Source organism: Convolutriloba macropyga, chromosome 4 (genome assembly GCF_964194025.1).
Source record: "Convolutriloba macropyga chromosome 4, txConMacr16.3, whole genome shotgun sequence".
In the NCBI taxonomy this organism is placed as follows: Eukaryota; Metazoa; Xenacoelomorpha; order Acoela; family Convolutidae; genus Convolutriloba; species Convolutriloba macropyga.
The window spans coordinates 62,967,552-62,994,647 of NC_134471.1; the positions used below are offsets into that span (position 1 = coordinate 62,967,552).

A 27,096-nucleotide genomic window follows, 5' to 3' on the forward strand; every position below is an offset into this window, starting at 1 on the left:
GAAAAAGCAGGGGCTGCACTGACCAATTGTTTGCGTCGAGGCAAATACTAGAGAAATGCATGGCCTTCCAATTGGACGTCAGTTTTTGTTTCATTGACTTCCGCGCTGCATTCGATTTGGTGGTCCGCGAAATGTTGTACAAGATAATGAAACATTACGGGCTCCCACAAAAAGTTGTGAATGTCATCCGCAACAATTACGAAGGCTTCAAGTGCTGCGTCAAGGCAGAGGGCGAGAAGGGCCAGATGTTCGACGTAAAAACTGGTGTTCGTCAGGGTGATGTATGGTCGCCTATTCTCTTTGGTCTTGTGATAAGTTATGTGTTGGCTAATTCAGTTCAAGGAGGAATCGACATTGAACGCTGTGTTGCTGATCTTGACTTCGCCGATGATGTTGACCTATTGGGCGTCTCTGATTCCGAAGTTCAAGCAAATCTACATAGAATTGAAACTTTTGCCGAGGCTGTTGGCCTAATGATCAATGTTGGGAAGACAAAGAATATGGGTATTAAATGCGAAAAACCCGGAGCCAGTGTACCAATTGCTCAAAGGAACGTGGAAGTTCTTACAGGAAACCGCAACGGCCGTTTTGGGACTCTCATTGAGGCCGGAAACCAGTCCCGACTACTCATTGGCAGAGAGGTGCTGGTTGGCAAGAAGAAGAATGCGGGCTGGTTCGAGACACTAGCTGGTGAGAAACTGAGACTGAAAAGTTCAGCGGAGGCTGAGCTGGTGACAGTTAGCAGCGACGAGAGGTCAGTGGTTGCTGATCTATTGTCTACGGCAAATAACAGATCATCTGCGGACTCTGATGACGATAGTTGTGTATGTTCAGGTTGTAAAAGTCGCTTCGACACTGCAAAGTCCATGAAGCCAGATTCTGCATGTCTAAGAATTCGAAGAGGGTCGAAGACAGCGCGTCAAAGTTTGTTGGGGTAGAGAAAAGCCTCACTTGTCAGAAGTGCATTAGGAAATTCGCAACTGTGAAAGGCCGACGAATTCACGAGTCGCGATACTGCGGCAGAGAAAAGGCTGGAAGATCTCGCATTTTCTCCTGCAATGTTCACGAACGAGATGGAGTGGAGTTCGAAAATGTAGAAGCTTTCAAGTATCTCGGTTCTTTCGCGAGCTTGCATGGTGACCTAAAGGAAATCAGTGCCAAGCTGGCGGAAGGGAGACAGCGATTTGCAAGCTTTCAGAAGCTTTGGAAGAGCAAAAAACTTAGCATTCCCCTCAAATGCAAGTCATACAGAGCTCTCGTGTTATCAGTGGTCTTATATAGCTCTGAAACGTGGACCATGAATAAATCAACCCAACGGAAACTTGAGAGTTTTCACACCAGTTGTCTGCGAAGGATACTATGTTTTTCATATCTGGAGAGGGTGACAAATTAAGAAGTACTGGCTAGATCACGTATGTCGACACTTTCTGCAATGATCATGATTAAACGGTTGACATGGTTTGGCCATATCCTGAGGATGAATGACGATCGTCTATCGCTCCGAGCCTTCACCTGGGAGCCGACAGAAAAATATCGATATGCTAAACGAGCTCCAGGGGGTCAACGGAAGGCGTGGATGGATCAACTTGAAGAAGATTGCTCAAGGAACAACATGAGCTACATCACCTTACGACAGAAAGCGAAAAGAGAGTCTAAATCCCGCTTCAACAGTTTTGTCGAACAGCATTTCTTGGATTAAATAAAGCCAAATAAGCTCAAACTTATATGCATTTTAATAACTTGTTTGTACTTATTGTCATTGTTCCTTTATTTCTTTATGGAATATAAGTGTTCAAACAGTAGTAGTAGTAGTAGTAGTAGTAGTGGTAGTAGTAGTAATAGTAGTAGTAGTAGTAGTAGTAGTAGTTGTAGTAGTAGTAGTAGTAGTAGTAGTAGTAGTAGTAGTAGTAGTAGTAGTAGTAGTAGTAGTAGTAGTAGTAGTAGTAGTAGTAGTAGTAGTAGTAGTAGTAGTAGTATTAGTAGTAGTAGTAGTAGTAGTAGTAGTAGTAGTAGTAGAAGTAGTAGTAGTAGTAGTAGTAGTAGTAGTAGTAGTAGTAGTTGTAGTAGTAGTAGTTGTAGTAGTAGTAGTAGTAGTAGTAGTAGTAGTAGTAGTAGTAGTAGTAGTAGTAGTAGTAGTAGTAGTAGTAGTAGTAGTAGTAGTAGTAGTAGTAGTAGTAGTAGTAGTAGTAGTAGTAGTAGTAGTAGTTTTGTCAAACAGCATTTCCTGGATTAGATAAACGCAAATAAGCTCAACTTATATACATTTTATCAACTTGTTTGTACTTATTGTCATTGTTCCTTTATTTCTTATGGAATTTTGAATGTTCAAACAGTATTAGTAGTAGTAGTGGTAGTAGTAGTAGTAGTAGTAGTAGTAGTAGTAGTAGTAGTAGTAGTAGTAGTAGAAGTAGTAGTAGTAGTAGTAGTAGTAGTAGTAGTAGTAGTAGTAGTAGTAGTAATAGTAGTAGTAGCAATAGTAGTAGTAGTAGTAGTAGTAGTAGTAGTAGTAGTAGTAGTAGTAGTAGTAGTGGTAGTAGTAGTAGTAGTAATAATAGTAGCAGTAGTAGTAGTAGTAGTAGTAGTAGTAGTAGTAGTAGTAGTAGTAGTAGTAGTAGTAGTAGTAGTAGTAGCGCGGGACCTTCGTGCTATTCGGAGCAGCGGGGGTCCGTATCAGCGGCTGTCCCAGACGCCGCTCCTCAGTATGATCAACTACGTCCTATGTGCAGAGCCTAGACTAGGGGCCCTAGACAGCGGAAACCTGGCTGGGAGGGTAGCTCGACATCGCTACTATTAGATAAGACCTTAACATTTAACTTGCCGGACGGAAAAATGCCCACTACCGGCCTAGTAGTGGACCCTAATATCGTGGGTGATCAGACCTAGCTGCTACACCTCTTTTTAGCACAGACGTGGGTGATAATATTTTTTCATAGGCTGATTTCTGCACATTCCTAAGGCTCTTGAAAGTGATCTAAAGTTTTTCTGAAAGCTCTCTAGCACCACTACAATTTGTGTTTTCGGCTTTTTCAAATTTCAAGCTATAAAGATGGGCTAACTTTTTAGTAGTAGGTTGGTGAGCACACCACGCTGCTAGTGCTCATACGTGTGTGAGATTCCCAATTTACATTTTGGATGACTTTTTTTGCACCAATATCATTGTTTTGGCCTAGAAAGACATCCTAGTATAGGAATTAGGTATCTAAAATCATTATTTGTGGTACCTACATAGCGGTGGTTGTGGAAAGAGAGAGGAGCCTACTGCTAATATTGAAGATAAAAACTTCTCTCATTTTCAACATGTTGTTGATTCACAACATGTTTTTCACTGTCTAGAGCTACGACCTACCTGTATGGACACTGCAAGAAAGTATAAAAAGTTTCTACAAGCCTCTGAGTGAAATCTGTGCTCAGTAATAACAGTGACACCTGACACAAAAATTCATCAAAAAATTGATCACGTAGCCTACTGATAGCCACTACTGGGTAGTCACCCCACTTCTTGCACTTATCCACTTGAAATATTGGTCTCTAATTCTGATCTCAATAGAAAACAAGATGTAGCCCCAACATTTGAATTAACGTCTCCTCTTGATCCTTTTATATGTACATGGGCTTTGAAACATGGTTGAAACGGGCCACGGACCCGACTGCTAGAGCAGTTTTTGAAATGCATAATCCGAGTAACATAAATGTATATATAACGAAAGATAGGCTACACAGTAGCTAAAACAAATTAAAACAATAAACAAAGTTGAGACTGCATAACAAGGATAATAAAACAACAGTAAGCTTAACACAACATCAACATCACTATAAAACAAAAGAAGTTTAACAAAATTAGCAATGAAGTCCTGTCTCACCAGTTTGAGTACTAAAGTTTGTAGGTCTCTTACTCGGCCAGCCGATTCACTAGAGCTTTAAGTTTGTCATAGATCTTGTTGACGGTGTTTTTATGGGGATTTCTACCCAGTTTTTCACGAATGGTTGCCGAAATCTGCTGCTTATTCGGCGTTGTCTTTATTTGAGCAAAAAGTAAAAGTAGGCCTTTCTCCTCCGCTCTCCAATTACTTCTACCAGAGAATTTGTTTAGACTAGCAATAAACTCCTTCCTCCTCCTGTCCGGGACCACACTCTGGAGTTTTCTGGTGGATACAGTGGAAGAAAACACCGAGAGATTCTCATCTACGTCTGAGAAATCTTCTTGCTGCGGGTCAAATTCTTCTTCGTCGTCCTCATCCCCCCTCACCATCAGACCGAAGATAGTTACCCATTTCCTCTGCTTCTAGGTCGCTGTCATCTTCCATGGCGTCGACGTGTTGTTCATGGGCTTCCACCTCAAACATAGCAGTCACGTCCTCCTCATCCATATCCGACTCATTATCACTGAGGTCCTCTCTCACTTCTCTGCTAGCGCTTGGTCCAGCCTTTTGTTCGTACAAATGGGGGAAAATGGGGTCACCGGGCTCGCTACAATTGAAATAGATGGTCTCTCTGTTCATCTCGTCGAATTCTTCAGGCGTTACGTTAGAGGGGAGGGTTCTGATTCTCTCTGTTGGTATGCGAAAAAGCTTCCCATATTCTTGCAGCACCTTCCCTGTGTTAATAAGGTCCATCACGTAGTGTCTCGATTCCGTCTTGTCCTCGTGCGCAGTCTGATTTAAATGTGCTTGGTAGAGTTGTGGATTCTTTTCTTTTTGCCCATACATGTAAGTTGATAACACTCTTCTCATTGATGTCGGGTTAAAACTTTTAGTGAGGAGGGACTTCGGTGCTACTTCAGTTAACGAGTCCTTCACGAAACGTGCGATCGACTTCTCTTTTTGGTTAAGGATGGTGGGAAATATGTACAAGGGCTCCATTCCGGTCTCCTTCCTGAATGCGGAAAACATTTTCTCGAACCATGGGACCTGGGGCACGGTGAGCTCGAATTTCACAGCAAATTGAGCACCTGTCTTGTGATCTGTTGAGTACACGGGTTCGCCTAGTCGCATTGATGCCCACTGTTCGTATTTTAAGTTGAGAATTGGTCCAGGTCTGGTACCGGATAAGGAGTGAAAGTAAAAGAAGACCAGACCCTTCAGCAAGTTGTATGAATACTTATCAGACGTCGGACTATCAAGGTGGTCCGTGACACACTTTAACATCGATGCACATTCATCTGCTGTCGGGGTCTCTTCCTTCTTCTTGTTCATCAACAAAACTTGATCTTTCTTCATTTGGTGTCTGTAATCACTTGAAATTTCGCTCAGAACATCAACCCAAATGTCATACGGAAGTCTTATCTGTTTTTGGTTTCGCTTTATGTACCTGAGGTACTTTTTGAGAACGACAATGAAAAGAACCATACTACTAGCCTTGTAGTTCCCATTCTTCTTTATTTCGTCAATAAATTTCGCTGCTTCGTCATGTCTCTTGAACTGCCCGGTGGTAACCCACAAACGATTAAGATGGTGCTGAAAAGTCTTTGTCACGCGTTTATGAACTGCGTCCGTGCTGTTATTCTTTCTGCTAGCTTTCTTCACTAGGTCACGCACAAAATACTCAAGGAGCACTCCTCCATTCACCTTTGGCTCTCTGAGTTGAGTTAACTCGTCTTGAATGAATTCAGGCATCTCTCCTGGGTCCTTGGGGTTGTTGATACGAACTATATCACTGTCAAAGTGATCACGGAGGCTGCTGCTAGTCTTCTTATTCCTCTCGTCTCCCTTCTTTTTGTGATCAGTTTGGTTCACGAATCGACGCAAGCACAGAGTGCAATCATAAACAGGATCTTTACATGACCCGGAACGAGTAAAGTGCCTCCTACAATCCAAGAGATACAGTCTCACACTCTTCGTCATCCTGTAGTGGGATTTTTGGTAGTGCTGTGCCATATCGGCCAATTTCCTTCCGCACACATAACAGTGGGACTTCTTTATCACACGATGCACTCTGGGACTATCCAAATGTTGGATCTCGTCAAGATCAGAAGCCTCTGATATCGGGTCGGCTAAAAAAAACTCAGAATGGATACCGTATATATATATATATATAGCTAAGAAGTCTGATCTCACTAAATAAAAACTTACTGTACATCAAGCGGCCATACGGAGTTCGGTGTGCACTTATTTGCGAGTCTAGCTGGCTGTCCTTATCATTCTCCCGATTTTCACAATTCCTCGTCTTCTTCTTGGGCGTTGGTGTTGTTAGCTGGGACCGCTTTCTTTTAGTAGTGGGAGCTGACGTGCTTGGGCCAGCAACTTCGGCAGTTGTCTCAATATAATCATGGCTTTTCAAAACAATTTCATGCGCGGGGGGTTCCGGCGTGAAGGTACAAACTGTATCATCCATCAAATCAACTCTGAAATATGAAATATGTATTGCACAGACGGAAACACTAAAGGTTGCCCAAAGAGAGAGGAGCCTGCTGCTAATGGGCAAAACCCTGCAAATCCTGAATTCCCAGTACGATTGATCTAAAAACGCAAAAACAGATGATATACTAGACAAGGAGTACAACACAATGACAAAAAATGGTTTCCCAACACCCAATACCGACTCAGAACCTACTTTTCAAAAAAAAATTATTTTCACGGTATGAAACGTCGAAAACAGAAAATGCCCGACTACTTAGGGTTCTGCTACACTAGACCGGATTTCCGAAACTGTGTGTATTCAGAAAATGTTTTCTGATCGTTAGAGACCAAGACTGTCATGCGAACTTCCGGTTCGGTTCACTTATGCATCTCCGTTGTTTTTTAGCATGGATGGTCTAACTATAAATTTTACCCGCGAGGATCGTCGACTACCGACCAAATCCTAGCGGCGGCGTTAAACGTCTAAGTAGTAGTAGTAGTAGTAGTAGTAGTAGTAATAGTAGTAGTAGTAGTAGTAGTAGTAGTAGTAGTAGTAGTAGTAGTAGTAGTAGTAGTAGTAGTAGTAGTAGTGGTAGTAGTAGTAGTTGTAGTAGTAGTAGTAGTAGTAGTAGTTTTGTCGAACAGCATTTCCTGGATTAAAAAAACGCAAATAAGCTCAACTTATATACATTTTATTAACTTCTTTGTACTTTTTGTCATTGTTCCTCTATTTCTTTATGGAATTTAAGTGTTTACACAGTAGTAGTATTAGTAGTAGTAGTGGTAGTAGTAGTAGTAGTAGAAGTAGTATCAGTAGTAGTAGTAGTAGTAGTAGTAGTAGTAGTATTAGTAGTAGTAGTAGTAGTAGTAGTAGTAGTAGTAGTAGTAGTAGTAGTAGTAGTAGTAGTAGTAGTAGTAGTAGTAGTAGTAGTAGTAGGAGTAGTAGTAGTAGTAAAAGTAGTAGTAGTAGTAGTAGTAGTAGTAGTAGTAGTAGTAGTAGTAGTAGTAGTAGTAGTAGTAGTAGTAGTAGTAGTAGTAGTAGTAGTAGTAGTATCAGTAGTAGTAGTAGCTGTTGTATAGTAGTAGTAGTGGTAGTAGCAGTATCAGCGCCGGACCTCCGTGCTATATGGAGCAAAGGTGGTCCGTATCAGCGGCTGTAGATATGACCTTAACTTTAAATTTTTTGGACGGAAAAATGACCACTACCGGTCTAGTAGTGGACCCAAATATCGTGGGTGAGTAGAACTAGCCTTTAAGAAAAAATTTCCATTTCATTGGAATACTTGAAGGCAGTAGCTTTCCAACTTTTTTCAAAGATGTCTGTCTTTCGGTCCAAAGAGCTCTGTCTTACGGCCGCCGCCGCCGCCGGAAAAAAGAAATCACAGGGTTCATTTTAGAGAAAACTGCAAAGAACTCGTGTTTGATTGCGGGCTTGATTACCTTTTGTTCGCGTGTTATATCTAGAGAGCTGTTGTTCTCTATATAGTTTGCATAATTACAATGACGAATAAAAATAGTTTTGTTTACATTTATGTGTTTTGGTAGGCGGAGCAGCAACAACTGTATAATCATTGCGTCGAAAAGAATAATGGGCACAATCTTGCGCAGAGATGTATTTTCCAAAAGGAAAATCATAACATGTCTCAATCAGATTATTAAACTGTATAACATCTTTCAGCTCGATAGCAAGCTTCACGGGAAAAGTTTTCCAAAGTAGCAGACAATCACCGTATCCAGAAGAAGTATCTTCCCAGTGCGAAAATCGTTTTTGAATTTTTTCCAGCATGTAAACGTCAGATTTTGAAGGATGCCAATGATGGAAATGATGTTATAACAGACCTTGAAAAATTCCGTGTTCCAAAAAATAATGTTTTCTCTAATTAAGCCGAGCAATCCGGGGTTTTCAATTTAGGTTACTTAATACGAAACTAAACAAAAAAAGAAATAATAAAACGATCCTTGACGCAAGGGACGACATGAGTAGGAGTGAAATGTATCGGGCTCTGAACAAAAAATTGCTCTGTTTTTTGGCTTCAACTCAAGCTTATCCATCCGGAAACTTAGACTAGAACATAAACAAAAGTTGGATCTCAAGTTGAAAAAAGTGTCTGTACGTCAAGACAGGCCTTTAAAGAAAAAAATTTCGATTTCATTGGAATACTTGACGGCAATAGGTTACCAACTTTTGTAAAAGATATCTGTCTTACGGCCCAAAGATCTCTGTCTTACGGCCGCCGCCGCCGGAAAAAGGAATCACAGAGGGCATTATAGAGAAAACTGCAAAGAACTCGTGTTTGATTGCGGGCTTGATTATCTTTTGTTCGCGTGTTATATCTAGAGAGCTTTGGTTCTCTATATAGTTTGCATAATTACGATGACGAATAAAATAGTTTTGTTTACATTTATGTGTTTTGGTAGGCGGAGCAGCAACAACTGTATAATCATTGCGTCGAAAAGAATAATGGGCACAATCTTGCTTAGAGATGAATTTTCCAAAAGGAAAATCATAACATGTCTCAATCAGATTATTAAACTTGATAACATCTTTCAGCTCGATACCAAGCTTCACGGGAAATTTTTTCCTATGTAGAAGACAATCACCGTATCCAAAAGAAGTATTTTCCCAGCTCAAAAAAAGTTTTTGAATTTTTCCAGCTTGTAAACGTCAGATTTTGAAGGATGCCACAACTCAGAAGCATAGTAGAAATGATAGAAGATTTATGCGATATATAGTCGAATTTGTATAGGCATTTAATTTAATTGCAAGTGGAGCAACAGGTTTTCAATTTCCCAGCAATATGATGACTCCATTCCAAATTATCTGAAATATAAATACCCAGATATTTAAGAGACTCCGAAGAAAATATCTGGCTAGAAGAGAAATCATACGGAAATTTTTGAAAAGTTCCAACGACAAGTAATGGCGTTGTGGCGTTATTGAAAAACATTTTTTTGGTTACACCATTCCAAGCAAGTTTTTACATCAGAATGTAAATCCAAAATACACTTTGATTTCATCTTGCTATCATCGGCATAAAGGTAGGATATTGATCTAATACATTTTTCGTGAAGGTCATTAATGAAAATGACAAATAACAGTGGACCAGGAAAGGAGCCCTGAGGACTTGACTTGCCGCTCCCCGGTTAACCGATTACCCTATAACGAAAGGGCTTTTTCCCCATAAACTCTTTTTCATCGACAGTTATTGCCCCTCGCGCCACTCTTGCCACTGTGTTGGTTGAAACGTGTACTGAGAAAAACTGAAAAGCGCAAGGCTTTTCTGGAACAGACGAGAAAATTTGAGAATCGGGAGAATTGAAATGGTAGGATTTGTTTTCCAGGAAAATCTGATGGAAATGATAGTATAACAGACTTTGTAAAATTCCGTGTGCCAAAAAATAATGTTTTCTCTAATTAAGCCGAAGCATCCGTGGTTTTCAACTCAGGTTACTTAATACGGAACTAAACAAAACAAGAAATAATAAAACGATCCTTGACGCAAGGGACGACATGAGTAAGAGTGAAATGTATCGGGCTCTGAACAAAAATTGCTCGGTTTTTTGGCTTCAACATAAGTTTATCTATCCGGAAACTTAGACTAGAACATAAATTAAGGTTGGATGTCAAGTTGAAAAAAATGTCTGTATGTCAAGACAGGCCTTTAAAGAAAAAATTCGATTTCATTGGAATACTTGACGGCAGTAGCTTACCAACTTTTGAAAAAGATATCTGTCTTACGGCTCAAAGATCTCTGTCTTACGGCCGCCGCCGCCGCCGGAAAAATGAATCACAGGGTGCATTATAGAGAAAACTGAAAAAGAACTCGTGTTTGATTGCGGGCTTCATTATCTTTCGTTCGCGTGTTATATCTATAGAGCTGTGGTTCTCTATATAGTTTGCATAATTACAATGACGAATAAAAAAAATTTGTTTACATTTACGTGTTTTGGTAGGCGGAGCAGCAACAATTGTATAATCATTGCGTCGAAAAAAATAATGGGCGCAATCTTGCGTAGAGATGTATTTACCAACAGAAAAAACCACAACATGTCTTAATCAGATTGTTAAAATTGATAACATCTTTCAGCTCGATAGCAAGCTTCACGAGATAAGTTTTCCTAAGCAGCAGACGATAACCGTATCCAGAAGAGGTATCTGCCCAGCGCGAAGTATGTATTTGAATTTTTTCCAGCTTCTCAACGTCAGATTTTGACGGATGCCACACCTCAGAAGCATAGTAGAACCGATAGAAGAATTATGCGATACATAGTCGAATTTGTAGAGGAACTTAATTTAATTGCAAGTGGAGCAACATTTTTTCAATTTCCGAGCAATATGATTACTCCATTCCAGATTATTTGAAATCTAAATACCCAGATCTTTAAGAGACTCCGACGAAAATATCTGGCTAGAAGAGAAATCATATAAAATATTTTGAAAAGTTCCAACGACAAGTAATGGCGTTGTGGCGTCATTGAAAACCATTTTTTTGGTTACACCTTTCCAAGCAAGTTTTTACATCAGAGTGTAAATCCAAAATACATTTTGAGTTCATCTTGCTATCATCGGCATAAAGGTAGAATATTGATCTAATACTTTTTTCGGGAAGGTCATTAATGAAAATGACAAATAACAATGGACCAGGAAGGAAGCCCAGAGGACTTGACTTGCCGCTCCCCGGTTAACCGTCTACCCTATTACGAAAGGGCCTTTTTCCTCATTAACGGTTTTTCATCGACAGTTATTGCCCCTCGCGCCACTCTTGCCACTGTGTTGGTTGGAACGTGTACTGAGAAAAACTGAAAAGCGGAAGGCTTTTCTGGAACAGACAAAAAAATCTGAGAAGCTGGAGAATTGAAATGGTAGGATTTGTTTTCCAGAAAAATCTGATGGAAATGATGTTATAACAGACCTTGTAAATTAAAATCTTTCAGCTCGATAGTAAGCTTTACGGGAAAAGTTTTCCTAAGTAGCAGACAATCACGGTATCCAGAAGAGGTATCTGCCCAGCGCGAAATATGTTTTTGATTTTTTTCCAGCTTCCATCGTCAGATTTTGAAGGATGCCACACCTCAGAAGCATAGTAGAACTGGTAGAAGAATTATGCGATATATAGTCGAATTTGTAGAGGCACTTAGTTTGTTTGTAAGTGGAGTAACATGTTTTCAATTTTCGAGCAATATTATGACTCCATTCAAGATTATTTGAAATATAAATACAGAGATCTTTAAGAGACTCCGAAGAAAATATCTGGCTAGAAGAGAAATCATATGAAATATTTTGAAAAATTCCTACGACAATAATGGCGATTTGGCGTTACTGAAAACCATTTTTTTTGTTACACCATTCCAGGCAAATTTTTACATCAGTCTGTAAATCGAAAATACACTTCGAGTTCATCTTGCTCTCGTCGGCATAAAGGTAGGATATTGATCTAATACATTTTTCGTGAAGGTCATTAATGATAATGACAAATAACAGTGGACCTGGAATGGAGCCCTGAGGGCTTGATTTGCCGCTCCCCGGTTAACCGACCACCCTATAACGAAAGGGTCTTTTTCCCCATCAACGGTTTTCATCGACAGTTATTGCGCATCGCGCCACTCTTGCCTTTGTGTTGGTTGAAACGAGTACTGACAAAAACTGAAAAGCGGAAGGCTTTTCTGGAACAGACAAAAAATTTTGAGAAGCGGGAGAATTGAAATGGTAGGATTTGTTTTCCAGGAAACTCTGTTGGAAATGATGTTATAACGGACCTTGTATAATTCCGTGTTCCAAAAAGTAGTGAAATGTGTCGGGCTCTGAACAAAAAATTGCTGGGTTCTGTGGCTTCAAGATAAGCTTATCTATCCGGAAACTTAGACTAGAACGTAAACTAAGATTGGATCTCAAGTTGAAAAAATTGTCTGTATGTCAAGACAGGCCTTTAAAGAAAAAAATTCGATTTCATTGGAATACTTGACGGCAGTAGCTTACCAACTTTTGAAAAAGATATCTGTCTTACGGCCCAAAGATCTCTGTCTTACGGCCGCCGCCGCCGGAAAAAGGAATCACAGAGGGCATTATAGAGAAAACTGCAAAGAACTCGTGTTTGATTGCGGGCTTCATTATCTTTCGTTCGCGTGTTATATCTATAGAGCTGTGGTTCTCAATATAGTTTGCATAAATACGATGACGAATAAAATAGTTTTGTTTACATTTATGAGTTTTGGTAGGCGGAGCAGCAACAACTGCATAATCATTGCGTCGAAAAAAAAATGTGCACAATCTTGCGTAGAGATGTATTTTCCAACAGGAAAATCATAACAATTCTCAATCAGATTATTAAACTTGAGAAAATCTTTCAGCTCGATAGTAAGCTTCACGGGAAAAGTTTTCCTAAGTAGCAGACAATCACCGTATCCAGAAGAGGTATCTGCCCAGCGCGAAATATGTTTTTGATTTTTTTCCAGCTTCCATCGTCAGATTTTGAAGGATGCCACACCTCAGAAGCATAGTAGAACTGGTAGAAGAATTATGCGATATATAGTCGAATTTGTAGAGGCACTTAGTTTATTTGTAAGTGGAGTAACATGTTTTCAATTTCCGAGCAATATTATGACTCCATTCTAGATTATTTGAAATATAAATACACAGATCTTTAAGAGACTCCGAAGAAAATATCTGGCTAGAAGAGAAATCATAAGAAATATTTTGAAAAGTTCCTACGACAATAATGGCGATTTGGCGTTACTGAAAACCATTTTTTTTGTTACACCATTCCAGGCAAATTTTTACATCAGACTGTAAATCGAAAATACACTTAGAGTTCATCTTGTTCTCGTCGGCATAAAGGTAGGATATTGATCTAATACATTTTTCGTGAAGGTCATTAATGATAATGACAAATAACAGTGGACCTGGAATGGAGCCCTGAGGGCTTGATTTGCCGCTCCCCGGTTAACCGACCATCCTATAACGAAAGGGTGTTTTTCCCCATCAACGGTTTTCATCGACAGTTATTGCGCCTCGCGCCACTCTTGCCACTGTGTTGGTTGAAACGAGTACTGACAAAAACTGAAAAGCGGAAGGCTTTTCTGGAACAGACAAAAAATTTTGAGAAAATTTTGAAATGATGTTATAACGGACCTTGTAAAATTCCGTGTTCCAAAAAGGAGTGAAATGTGTCGGGCTCTGAACAAAAAATTGCTGGGTTCTGTGGCTTCAAGATAAGCTTATCTATCCGGAAACTTAGACTAGAACGTAAACTAAGATTGGATCTCAAGTTGAAAAAATTGTCTGTATGTCAAGACAGGCCTTTAAAGAAAAAAATTCGTTTTCATTGGAATACTTGACGGCAGTAGCTCACCAACCTTTGTAAAAGATCTCTGTGTTACGGCCCAAAATTCCAATCCGCGATTATTTCAATGAGGTGCACTTTTTGGGAGAAATAGACAAATTGACCGCTCGCTCCGGGAAAGCGGAACCGATGGTGGAAAGCTGTGTGAAATTGAAGCCTCTGCAAAATGGTACGCTAAAATGTCAGAAGAACACCTGCCAACAGAGGTGTCGTGAAGGTGACAGTTTTTTTTGATAGATAACAACATCGTGACTGTACCTTTTCATGAAGGCACGGGATTTTGTATGATGAAGAGGAAATTGTATCACAAAAAACGGGCTGTGATTGCTCCCAGTATCAAAATAATGATGATCTCTCTGCTGGGATAACATTGCTCTGAAGATCAAATAAGACATCAACAGTGCTTCACTTGATAAGAAGAAGAGTTCTTTATTTAGCGAACAATATTTATCGAATGCTAACCTCAACAGGAACACAACCCGCGAGACTGCATGGTCTAGCAAAGTGTACAAGAACGGAATTCCTTTAAGCCCAGTAATGTCTATACCGGGAAGTAGTTATTACAGTTTCAATAAATTCCTCACGCCACTTTGATAAAGTACTGGGTTCTAACTTTGAGACATCAGCGCTCAATGCATAGAAAAAACCAATTGGGTTCCGATGAGAGCATTGTTTCTTTGGATGTGAAGAGCCTATATACAAACGTCTCTGTTAATGAAGCAATTGAAATAGGCTAGAGGAGCGCGTACTCTAGTGACCACGCCCAAGAGATGTCAAAATTCTTGAGGCTAGCTGTGACAATTGTCTGTTTTAAATGCAACGACAGATGGTTTGTCAGGTGGATGACTTAGCAATGGGAGCATCACTTGCAGTTGCTCCGGCAATGATTTGGTTGGAATCGTTTGAACATCAGATCAAGCCAAGGAAAGAGATCGTCAAAAATCTCCCTGAAAGTGTTTCTGAGGCCTGCCCTGAATACAACCGAAGTCTCCTATAGAGGAAAACGAGTCTCGTAGAGTCTCCTGGCGGTGCAAGTTATTAAGTTATTGCGCAAACTTTCGAGCAATTTAACATTTTTTATTGACTTTTAACTCTTTTTAGCTAAACTGCTGTTACATCCCCGGCCTCCCTCGCTCAGATTACACCTAAATTGAGGGATCTTTACCATAATAACCACCCCCCCTTTATCTAGTCAGATAACGTATACTACACTCCCCCAATCATGTTCAGTTTAAGGTTTCTTATCGTTAGGCATCCGCCCCTGTCGAGCAGCTTTTTCGTCGTTGGTGTCATTTCCTCTTGAAGATGAGAGAGAGAAGTCTACGGATATCCAAGTTTTTATTTACACGTGACTTTTTAAATTTTTTCCGTTATCCAATGTTGGTCTAATCTATTCTGGAAAATGTCCGCACTATTGCTTCCGCTGACTTCTTCCGTTAGATCCTTCCATTCTTTCATTGCTTTGACGGAAAAAACTTCATTTCCAATCTGGGCTTTTCCATTAGCAGTTGCTTTTTGGATCGATTCTGTTTACCTGACGTGCTCTTCAAAATTCAGACAACTGTCTGTAATTAGGCCAAAATCTTTTGCCGAAATTAGCGTTTTCAGCTCTTGCTTGGCATGTACCACGTTTACCATTTTCAGCAATCATGGTAAATATACCATTTTGAGGGCTGTAATTTCATGGGGGCATAATGGGAAAGACACAAATCGAGCCCGTGCCAATCGTTCAGCTGGTAGTATATTTTGTTTAAATGAGTTATTATATAGCAACTTACTGTAAAAATTCACGCGTGCCTTGGGGTGGGGGTGGTGGCGTAAAACTTATCATTCAGTATTATGGGGATAAAATCCAACAGCTCCTTGATTCACAAATTTTCGCATTAATTTGAGAATAAATAACTTATGCAAATATAGATATGATAATTGGCATCGATCGGCTATAGTTCTGTTAATCCATTATGTATTGCACTTTGGTTTTCAGACATGTAATTTAATTGATTAGTTGCCCTGGTACCACCTGTTAATCGACTTGTCGAAATAACGAGCTACCTGTAGTTTAGAAATGGGTAAACATGAAGGCTCTTCTCTGCACTGCTCTAATTGCGAAACGTGGACACCTTCTTATCTGCTTCTAATATGTAGCTCTTGTGCAAAGAAGGTATTCTGCGATAAATGCATTTTCAGCCATTCTCAGCAAGGGCACAAAATTAAAGATTGGCGAGGTAATAAACTGAAAGCGGAGGACTTAAGTCAGAAAGTAGAGGGGAGCCGGAGCCAAACGGTTGATAAAGAGCACCATTATTTTATACAGAATACGCAGATCAGTTTTCTGGAAAATAACATCGTCGAAGTGAAAAACTTTGTCTTACAAGAACCGGACAGTCCGCGTGCATTAGAATGGAAATCGGAGCTGCCTGAAGCGAGCCCTGTTAAAATAATATACCCAATTCCGTGGTGGGGAGATTCAGGTTTGGTAACCTTGACGGCGAACAATGCTCATTTGGTTAGTTTGCGTGATAAACAAGTTCGCAGTCTGCCTTATCCAACTGTTGAAAATTTCCTGATACCGTATTCCATGGATTGGGGCGTATACGACTGGTGCTACTGGGAAGAGGCTGAACAGTTGATCAGGTTTACTCATAACTCTGAGTTCACTGTTCCTTGTAAAACTAAACCGTATGTAAAGATGACCTCGTCCAGATGGGAATTTTTGGCGTTTGTTGACAAGACTGATAATCAAGTAATCAGAGTCGACGTGAACACCAACGCTTACTCTTCTGTTGCATTTGATATTCATCAAGTATCTGCTATTGACTGCATATCATGTCCTTGGACTGACCTGATGGTTTTATGGTCCACAAGAAGTCAAAGTCTGACTGCTCTGAAATTGAGAGAGAGTTGGATTATTGACGTTAGTGCATCTTGGGAAATAAGTACAAATGTAATTTGTAATGTTGTCCTCGGTTCAGGGCTGAAGTTCTTGCCTTCAGTTTATGTTCACGATGCTAAATACAGAAAGAAGCATAAGAAGGACCCAGACGTTAATAAAATTGTTGACATATTTGTTATCAAACTGTAAAAGATAGTAATAGTTTAGCATATGAGTTTGTTTACTAGTTCTGTATATATTAGAGTTGTTTTCTTATCTGGATTTTCAACAGTGCTTTTATCCGTATAAAGAATTCTGACAAGAGATTATGAATAAATAGAGATTATGGTATCAAAATTTTTCGCACCTAAATTTTAGGGTTAATTTGCTAATCTTTTCTCGGTTTCTCTAATGCTTGATCAAGTCTGTTTCTCTTCAGATTGTTGTTCTGTCAAAAAATAGTTTCATCTTGAACAAATAAGAATGGGGAAGTCATACGAGAATTACATGTCCAAAAAGGACTTCCATCCTACAAATTTGGACAACTTGAAGAGAAAGTGGATGGCGGAACAGAGACACGAGGAGTCCAAGCGGAAGGAGGACGAGATGAGGAAGCAATATGAGAAGGAACAGGAGATCTACAACAATAAAGTGCTCATGGGAAACGAAAAGGCCAAGTTGGGTCTCAATTTCATGTACGAGCCTCCCCCAGGTACTTTTTTGGATAACCTTAAATTGGATAAAAAAAAAGGTGAATTAAATCCAAATGGTCTTTGAAAATTTTCATCAATTTTGTTTTCTGTTCTATGCTATTGAAATTAAGCTATTTTAGCGGAGGTCATTTTTCAATGCTTAATTATGTATTTCTAAAATTTGTTTTCATGGAGGAAGTTACGTCTATGATTTTTGTTTAAAAGGCAAGTCTGTTTGAGCCGGGTCCTTATCCATTAAATCTTATATTCTAGTGTCTATTGACAAAGGTAATCGTTATATTGTTATATTTTTTTAATAGCCGCCTCAGCTTCTCAGCCGGCTATTATAGCGCTCCTAATTTTTTTTACAATTCAAAGAATTTGAATTGTATTGGGGCGCTGCTTTATTTTTTAAGATATGTTTACACATTTTTCAATGACTTTGATCTTTTAAAAGGGGTAAACAGGTAAAGCCCAGCGAGCATTAAGTTTCATTAGGGGCCCAAAGTGGGCTTTAGTAGTCCTTCAAGTGGTTAGCGTGGTGCAGCTGCTGGGATAGCCTTAATTTAACGTTAGTCATTTTTATGAGTTTTTGGGCTCAAAATGGTGCAATTTTTCATTTTGTTGTGCTTTCTTTGAGTTTCTTTGTTTGATTAGTCTTAGGTTGAAGTGTTTAATAGTTGATGAAGGACTTTTGCGAGACAAAACTATTTGTTATGACCATTTTATGAGCTATATGTTCTGTTACTACAAACACGCAAAATGATACTAATTTTTGCTTTTTTTTCAAGTTTTTGGAAATGTTTCGTTTTTTAAGTTTATCCAGCTCCAGGGGACGGTGAATTTCCTTAAAGTTTTGATAATAGAGCACTGCATAGTATCTAGTAACAATGGATTGGTTTGCAACATTTTAATTTTTCGAATTTTAGCATTTTTTAAATAAAATCTGCAATTTTTTTAAGGTTTCTTGAAGTTTTTGTCAATTTTGGACATTTGTCAATTCTCAAGTGCCGGAAAACCTATTGCACGGTCATATAAAAAGTTAATGCTTGGTTGTTAGTTTCAATCGATTTGTTTTCAACAATTTAACCTTTCGAATTTTGGAACATTTTCAAAACATTTGTCTTTTATTCAGTTTTTCTTGCCTCAGTAGCCAGGTGACCTCATCCAGGGTTTCATAGTATGTTATTAAATAGTTGCTAGGTGGAAATTGAATGGTTTTCAACATTTTAATAGCACGAATTTCTGTTTTTGAAATTTGACATTGTTTCTAAAAAATTATTGTCTATCGATCTTTGAGCCAATGAATTGGGTTCCAACACAGAAATGATTCTGAAGATATCAATATCACGATTTTCAGCGACATTCGATTGAAATTTGCAATTGATTTCATTTTTTTTAAAAAAAACTTTTTGGTCATTTTCGAGTTAATCGATCTTCAAGGGCCAATGAATTTATTTCAGGTCTTGCAGATATAATACTGGACTGATTTTAGAAACAAAAATTGGTTTTCAACATATTTTTGAAACAGGTGTTTTTAAAGGGATCAAATATTGCCTTAGGGGTAAAAGCTTCAAGAGTTTTAGCAATGAGTAAATTTTTGTTTTGGTTATTAGATTGTTTGTTTTTCAATTTTTTGAGATGATTTTATTTGTGTTTTGGCTGGCATTGTTCAATTGATCTGCTGGTCAGGCAGAGAACTTCTAAGTTTTTCATTCAATTCTTTGAATTGTATTTCAGGATTTGTCCTTCTATGTTTTCTTATTTCGTCGAATAAAAATTTTTCGCCTTACCTTAGTTCACAGCTTTTTCAACATTTTGCTTGAAATCTTTTTGACTTCTCTAGGCTAGTTTGACTCTTCTCTCATTCTGCTAAAAGTGTTTTTAGGCAGCAGTTGGGCAGCAAAGCAATTTAAAATGAACAGAGACAGTTTTAAAAAACGAAATCAAATCCCGAAACGGGATAAACTCATAAAGCCCGATTTTAGATGCCCGTTACTCGAACTTTGTTCTTAGTTACCATCTCTAATGCTTATTATGCTTATTGAAATTGATACTAGCCCCTGTGTTGTCTCACTACGAAACAGGAGTATTTTCAGCTCCAAAATGAGGTCAAAATAGTTCCGCACTTTAACATTTTTTGTACGAAAATCATTTTTTCACTAGTTTTTTTCTTTCAATCCCAATCTTGGTTATGGGAATCAACGTCGGCTATTTTCCGGCAATCTGCCAGGTATGTTTAAGTTTTGCAGCCAAGTTTGGTCTTTGTTTTAGGTGCCAAAAAGGAGGAGAAAGAACTGGAAAAAGAGCAGGAATTTAAGTTCGAATGGCAGAAAGTGGCCCCAAGAGAAAGCTATGTGAAAAATTCTGACTGGGTAAACGATCAGCCATTTGGGATTTGTGTCCGTAATGTGAAGTGTATGAAATGTAAGCAATGGGGACATATTAACACAGACAGAGAGTGTCCAATGTTCAACAAGAGTTTAGAAATGACACCTGAAGCAGTGAAAGGTCTCGATTCTGCTCAGTTGCAGACTCTCATGGCAGAAGATGGCTATCGACTAAAGCAGTCAGTTTCGGAGCGAAGACAAGATCGAGGATTTGTAATGGCGGATAAAAAGTCTGAGCAAGAAGAAATGAAAAGGCTTTTGACGCAATTGTCAAACAAACAGAAGTTAAAGTTGCTGAAAAAATTGGGTTTATCCGACGGCAGTTGTGAATCTTCGAGTGGTGTGAAAAAAGAGAAAAAGAAGAAACACAAGCATAAAAAGAGCAAAACAATCGATAATGGGGATTCAACGTCCAAGTCTGAGAAAAGTGGAAGAAGTAAAAGACATGACAGTCGCTCGCCACCTAAAAGAAAGGAAAGAAGACGATCAAATAGCAGAAGTCCTTCGAGACATATAGATGAACGAAAGAGACGAAGACATGATTCATCGGAATCAGATTAACAGGTTTTTTTGGTAGAAGTTCTTGATTGTAAAATATAATAGATGCTGTGTTGTTTTTGATGCAATAATGGATTAGATAGACTAAATTCATTTTCATAACAATTCCGTTTTGAAAAAAAAAGAAAATATATTTGTAGGGTCGGTTTTGATACTATTGATGTTCTGCCAGGGTACAATGTCAGATCAATCTGTCAGATCAATAGGAACGTGAAACGGTGAGTTACTAAATTTTGATACTGAGTTACCGGAAAGGTAAGTGAAAGCACTAAGCATGACAAAATACACGGCAAATACAGCCGACATGATTTTTTACAGCTTTCGACAGAAGTGCAGCCTATCATAAGCATTGCATTTCCACTGCATCTGAGCTATTGCTCATCTGACCGCGAAGATATTGATAACTCCTCCGCTGTCTACTCTTTTAGAAAATGTTGAACTGTTTTGGTAATTCGATTTGTTTTGGTAATTCGAACTGTTTTGGTAAATCGAACTGTTTTGGTAATTCGAACTGTTTTGGTAATTCGAACTGTTTTGGTAGTTCACTGGTGGCGACAAAAATTATAGCTGATCGAGCTACAAAATGGCTGCATCTTATTTTTTGCGACGCGAAGAAGAGTTATGGAGATCTATAATTTGTATTTGGTCGAGTGTTAATGAAACAAAACAAAAAGGCAATGCCGCACGTGATAAAATATTTTAGGTCATCCTACGAAAGTCAACACCCTTCTTGGTTGAGCTACGAAGCTGTTAGCTGACCGTAGCCATATTGTGGTGATCTTGATTATGCGACTCGAAGAGGCATTATGGTTTTCTGTTTTTATGACTCGAAGAGTAATGGTGATTAATTGCTCTCGTAGAGAAGCAATTATTGTAAACGTGTGTGTCTTTTTTTATCCAAAATTTTTGCTTGACCGTTTTGACTTTTCGAGTGAGTTTTACGCCCTTGACTTTTTTTTCGCGTGCTCTAAAATTCTCGCTCAATCACAATTTCTAGCAGCTGAACTCAATTGGCGGCAATTTAATAATAAAAGTCAACTGAAAAGTGCGCTGAAACTGGTGCCATTTTTCACTTTAAATCTTAATATATATGTTAACCTCTTAATATGTTAACCCCTAATGTGGTTAATTGAAGCTTTCTATTGAACTTCCTAGTCCCATTTAGGCTGCGCTTCCCTCCCTCCCCCCCCCCCCCCCGACTGAAGCAGGCTGCAATTGATTAGAGCTCCCACTAGTCGTTCGAGAGCAATTCTTCCGACGTTTAGTCGGTTATGTTCTATTTTTTAAACGGTAATTTTAGTGGAAGAGAGAATTTAGTGGTTTTTGTTCATCCATTGTTCCGAGAGAGCGCTAAAAATAGGTGTGAAGAAATTTGCACAGAGTGAGGAAATTTTTTTCGATCAAGAGCCTCATTTAAAAGCGAGTTTTTTCAACTTTAAAATTAACTTTAAGTTTTGAACTTTTTAAGTTTTTTTAACTTTAAGTTTTAAATGGTCAAATTGGTTTCTCTCAATTATATCAAGCATTAATTATTAGCCATTCGAAGCAAAAATTATAGTTATAGATGCATTTTCCCCACTTTTGTCAGTTTGCAGTTTGTCGCTTATTCGGCAGTCTTTTAAATCCTTTTTCTAATTTCTATAGTCTTCGGGGAGCTTTTGGTTATTATTAGTGTTTCCGGTTTTGTGAAGTTTTATTTGATTGCTTTTGTTTTTGAGTTGTTTTTTTTTAGAAATTTACTTAAATTATTTCGAATTTCGGCCTTTTTGCTTTGTTTTCTGCACGTTTTGTCCGTTTTGTGTTTTTTGGTTCTTTTTATTGTTCAATCGTTTTAATATAACTGCTTTCACCGAGTGTGGTGGCTGAGAGAAGGCGTTTGAATGTTTTGCAGGCCAGTACTTACCGATATAAAAGCAGTTTTTTTCACTGTTTTCCCTTTTTTAAGTCTCTTGTTTCTTGAGTGTTGAATTGTCAATGATCACGCAGAGATGATTCAAGGTATTCTGCTGAGAACTCATTTGGTGAAACGTTGAAAAGTGAAGAGAACATTGTAAATTTGAATGAAGTTAATAGTGTCTGTGTATACTTGATTTTTGGCTTTTCTTTTCCTCTTCTAGTTTTTTGCAGTGCTCATGGAATTTACTGTTTGTATCGTTTTCTATAATTTGGTAGTCATTTAGAGAGGAAATTAACTAAGTAGCAGCTTGTGAAACATTTTCAAAAATATATCCGGTTTTGCTATTCCCTTCCATTTTGTTTTCTCCCTTTACTGTTTCATAGGGTTGGCTAGGGCACAAATTATTTTTTCTTCGAGTCATTTCCGGAGTCTGCCGGATGTTTTTTGACAAGGGAGCGAGCAAAAAACGGGAAGTTCAGGGAGGAAGTAAAGTTTAAAAAAGTTGAATAATTTCGAAGAGGAGAGAAACGGTGGTTATTTTGTCCCTTCTTTTGAAACAAAGCGGAAAATGTAGCTGTGAAAATTTTTTTCGCGAGTGGGCGATCTTTTGTTCACATGCGGCTTTGAGAAGCTATTTTAAAATTCTTATGTTGCCTAAAGGTTACCTTAGAATAAATTATTGACAATCAGGTTTTTTTTAAATGGTGTTTTGAAGCTGTTCGCTAATTACAGGCAGCTTTAAGCTAATTCGGAGCTTCTAAAACTTTTTTGCGGATTTTTAGGCTATTTTGATGATATCTTACCCATTGTATTGTTTTATTGCATTATTGTTGGCTTAAATCCTAATGCTGTTAGGTGTTTTGTACTACGAATTTGATGGTTTTTTGGTTCACTGTAGTTTACTTTTTGAACCTTTTTTTGAACCTAAGGTTGATTTGTTCTTTGTTTTCATTCGTTCATTCGTTGTGCTGGTATATACTCGTTATTTGAAACGCTTCGTTCTTCAGCGAAGATGATTTCAAGTTATTTCCGGAATTCTTCCAGCTATGCTTTTAATTTGTGAAGTGTCACTGAAACAGGGTGTTTGAGTCAATAACTCTCGTGAAAGTAGCGTTTTGGTTAATCTGTTAAACAAAAGTCAAAGTTAAACAAAAGAAAGAAAATGAGAGTGGTTTTTGCTCATGAATCAATCTGAGAGGGAGCAATTTTTAAGCTTTTTTGTCAGGTTTTCGCTCTTTTTCTTTTTAAAATTGGGGTTTAGTGTCTGTCTATTGGGTAATAGGTGGTCAATAATCGAACAGAGACATCTTTCTCAGATCTCCTGAGAAAATTTTTGAGACTTTGAGAACTAAAGAAAATTGTTGAGAATATCGTAAAAAGTGTTACTAAGTTTTCAACATCGTATTCTTTTCTGGTTTTCACATTTACACCTTTTTTATTGTTTTTATTGTTTGCCGATATTGTTTACTCTATTGCAGATATTTTATTTATTGGTACGCGATATGTCGCAGATTATGAGTTTTCGAGAAAATGTGATCAGATTTTTCATTCACCCTTCTTGTGATTTGTTATAAGAATTCCTTTAACAATTTTAGAATAACCAAGAGAACAATTTTTTCGTATAATGAATACTTTGATGTCTGTGAGCCAAAACACTTTGTACTTGGAGTTGATTCCCTGTTGTTCTGGCTCCGTTTTCGTTTCGTCATCAGACGCCTTTTGTTTTAAATTTGTTCAGCTAGTAAAGCAGAAAGACATTTGTTAAATGTCTTACTTTTTTTACATCATTGGACGCCTGACGTTATTTCTCACTTTTTACGCAAGAGTATTTTAATTCATTTTTGTGATGAATTGTTGATCATACCTGACTTACCTCAATCAACAAAAGACTGCACTTAAAAATTAGATCGATTAGATTTATTTCCACAGTTAATGAATTTCAGCGGACAGTATTATCTGAGTTTCATTATAACTGCGTAATCTCACTTCTTCGTGTTTATCTTATTACTGCATATAAGTCTCTTCGCAGCTATTCTGAAAAGCAGATGGCTATGTTTTGTCAAGATTTGAGTACCTAAGGCATGAAATATTTAGCTGCGGGAGAATTTTTTTGTTCGCGTGCTGATTTTCTAAGATGTTACTTGAAACGGTATCTCGTATTGATGTTTTAGACGCCTTTTCATTTATTTTCTTAATTCTTTTATTGCTTAAAGTTTTTGTGGATATATAATGGGTTTTTGGTTGTGTTTATCGGAATTTCTCTCTCCGTTTATCTCTAACTTTCTATGAATTTGTACTATTTTAAGTACTCCTAACGTTTCTGTAATAGTTTTTGCTTTTTGAGATTTTTTGTCGTTCCTTGTGTCGTTTTTTTAACTCATCTTGAGCAATTGATGAGAAATCGCAAATTGTAAAGAACTTCCGAAAAATTTTTTACTTTGGGTTTTTGTTGTTTTTCTCAGTGTTTTGGGTATATAACGCATCAATTGTTTTTGTCAGTGTTTGGGTATATAACGCAAAATTACAGGAATTAATTTTTCGTTTTTGTTTTCCAGTTCCTTCATTTTTCATTCGTTTTTTTTATTTAACTACTTTATTCTTTTTTAGGTGAGTAGTTGTGTCCGGCCGAGTCTTTTCAAATCGGAGCAGATGGCAGAGTGTTAAGGTTGTTTTCTCATCGTTGCAATATGCTCTCTTTAAATCAGCTTTTTGTCCTTTCATGCATTTTTGACAGTTTTGTGCGTGGTCTTCTCTTCTTTCAGCGATTCTTTTATTCCTTTGTATGAATAAGTTTCTGATACAAGCGCCTCAACTTTTTGATCCTAAACGCCTCTCAATCTCATTATGACGTTTTCCTAAGCTTCCTGGTGCTTAACTAAGGGAATCCAATCCCACTCCACCTTAAAATTTTGTTTTAAGGGCAGTTTTTAATTAATAAGTCGTCGCAAGCTTCGTTTAAAAATGGCTGCTTTTGATCGTAATTTTTATGGGTTTATTCAGACAACTGCAGTGGCAGCTAGGTTTTGGCAATTTTACAGCTATGATTCTAAAATTGCTTATATTTTATCTTTGAAATATGCCAGCAACATTGGCCACAATTTTAGATTTTGAGACCTCTTTTAGTTTTATTTTATAACGTTTCTAGTTTCTTATTTTTATATCTTTTTTATTCTAGTTCTTGGCTTTTCTTTATGTGAATACAATAATAAACGTCTAAGAATTTTGGAGATAATTAGGTGTTAAATCAGTAAACCTAATTTTTACAAAGTTTCTTACTTTAAACCTCTTATTTTTACGAGCTCATTATAAAGTAATGAAGTGATAGTAATTATTTTAAGTATTTTAAGTATTTAACACGTTTAAATTTGAGCTTTTTTGCATTTTGTCGTTCTTTATTTCAGTATGCCTTTTTTCCGCATAATTGTGTATCTGGAACTTCTATGGATCTTCCGCTTTTTGCTTCGGCTATTTTCGCAAACATTTTTGCTTGCTTTTCGGAACTTCTCAGCCTCAAATATTTTTTTTTTCGGAACTTTATGGGGTGACATTTCTGCGCACTCTATTTTCTATTTTTCTAATTGCTCTATTTTGCATCGACTATTTGAGTTTTTGTAAATGAACGCAGTTGAAACTTAAATGATCTTTTATTCTGCGTTTTCGGTAGAATCGGAAGATGTTCTAACTAGTAGTTTTGTTTTCTCATTCTTCCCTTAATTTATACTTTTTGGGTTTCAGCATTTTTGCATATAGTTTGATTATGCTTTTTGGCCATATATAATGTCTAATTATCAAAGTAACAATGTAAATTTTTTATTTAATGAGCATTTATAATTTTTTTACGTGTTACCAAATTCTGTCAGCTGAATTTATTCGTGCTCCTCTTTACCTATTTATTATAATTTTGATTATGTTAAAGTTTTGTGTGAGTTGTCTTAAATGTTTTAAGCCTATTAATGCTTTACCTACGGCTGCTTTCAATATGTAGGTGTGAAGGTTTGCGAATAACAGATTTAAAGCTTTATTTTTTTGGGTTTTGAAGAAATTTTTTTGTTCGAATTATTGATTGTTCCAGATCACAGCGACATTTTTGTGTTTAGTTTCTAGTTAAGATAAGATTTTTTTAATCATTGATTTTAAGAATAGGCTGCAACTTTGCGTGTTCGAGAGTTTACATTTTATACCAGAGTAAAAGAAAACGAATAAAAATTTGTCACAGATGGCAAACGTTTTCTTTAAAAAGCAAGTTTTTTCTGAAATGTGTTCACCAGTTTCACCAGTTGACTATGAGGTATGTTGGAAACTGTCGAACAAAACTTTACGATACGTTTTTTCGACCAATACGACCTTAGTTGGAGAAGTAACTTATTCTGGCTGGACTTTTTGAGAAAATTTTTCAGTAAATTTTGTCTGCTTTCTCGGTGAAACAAGGGCAAAATTTGCAGGGCACTTTTTCGCTGAATTTTTCTGCTTTGGTCTCTCTCTGCTAGTTGGGAGACACCGTTCTGCCGTGATATGCAGGCAAGATCAACTTTATAGTTTTTTAACTATTGAATTCAACTATATTGCAAGCTAAGATGCTCCGTATAGACATAACTTGATATTTTTTGCAAAAATTAATTTAAGCAATGTCATTTGATGTTTATGCCTGCATCAAAGCAATTAGTTTTTTCTTAAGAATTATCTTCAAAAAATAATTTTAAATTTTACAGGAGTCGAAAGGATGTCTTGTACGACAGTAAAATTAGCATACTGAATATAATGAGTCGGTAATTGACGTGAAAGAGCCTTCTTGTTTGTTGTGTTCCTGAAAATGCTGGTATCACATGAAAGAAATAAATCATTATATCAATATTATATCATATATAAATTATAACAACAGAATGGAGATATTTTTAATTGCTCTGGCACCAAAATTGTAGCAATTGTTTTAATCCTGCGTTCTTTATGCGATTTTTCGAGGCCCTCAGTCCCAAATCAAACAGCCAACACTGCCCTCGTAAATATATCAGCCC

The 27,096-nt window shown here is 37.6% G+C and overlaps 1 protein-coding gene across 1 annotated transcript; it reads left to right on the forward strand.

Annotated features, from left to right (window-relative positions):
- Positions 1-16,990: 16,990 nt before the first annotated feature.
- Positions 16,991-20,292, forward strand: LOC142338599 (corepressor interacting with RBPJ 1-like). The gene is made up of 2 exons (XM_075388420.1): positions 16,991-17,259; positions 19,514-20,292. Exons 1-2 carry the CDS (start codon positions 17,031-17,033, stop codon positions 20,188-20,190), a joined length of 906 nt encoding a protein of 301 aa, XP_075244535.1. The 5' UTR covers positions 16,991-17,030; the 3' UTR covers positions 20,191-20,292.
- The last annotated feature ends 6,804 nt before the right edge of the window (positions 20,293-27,096 follow it).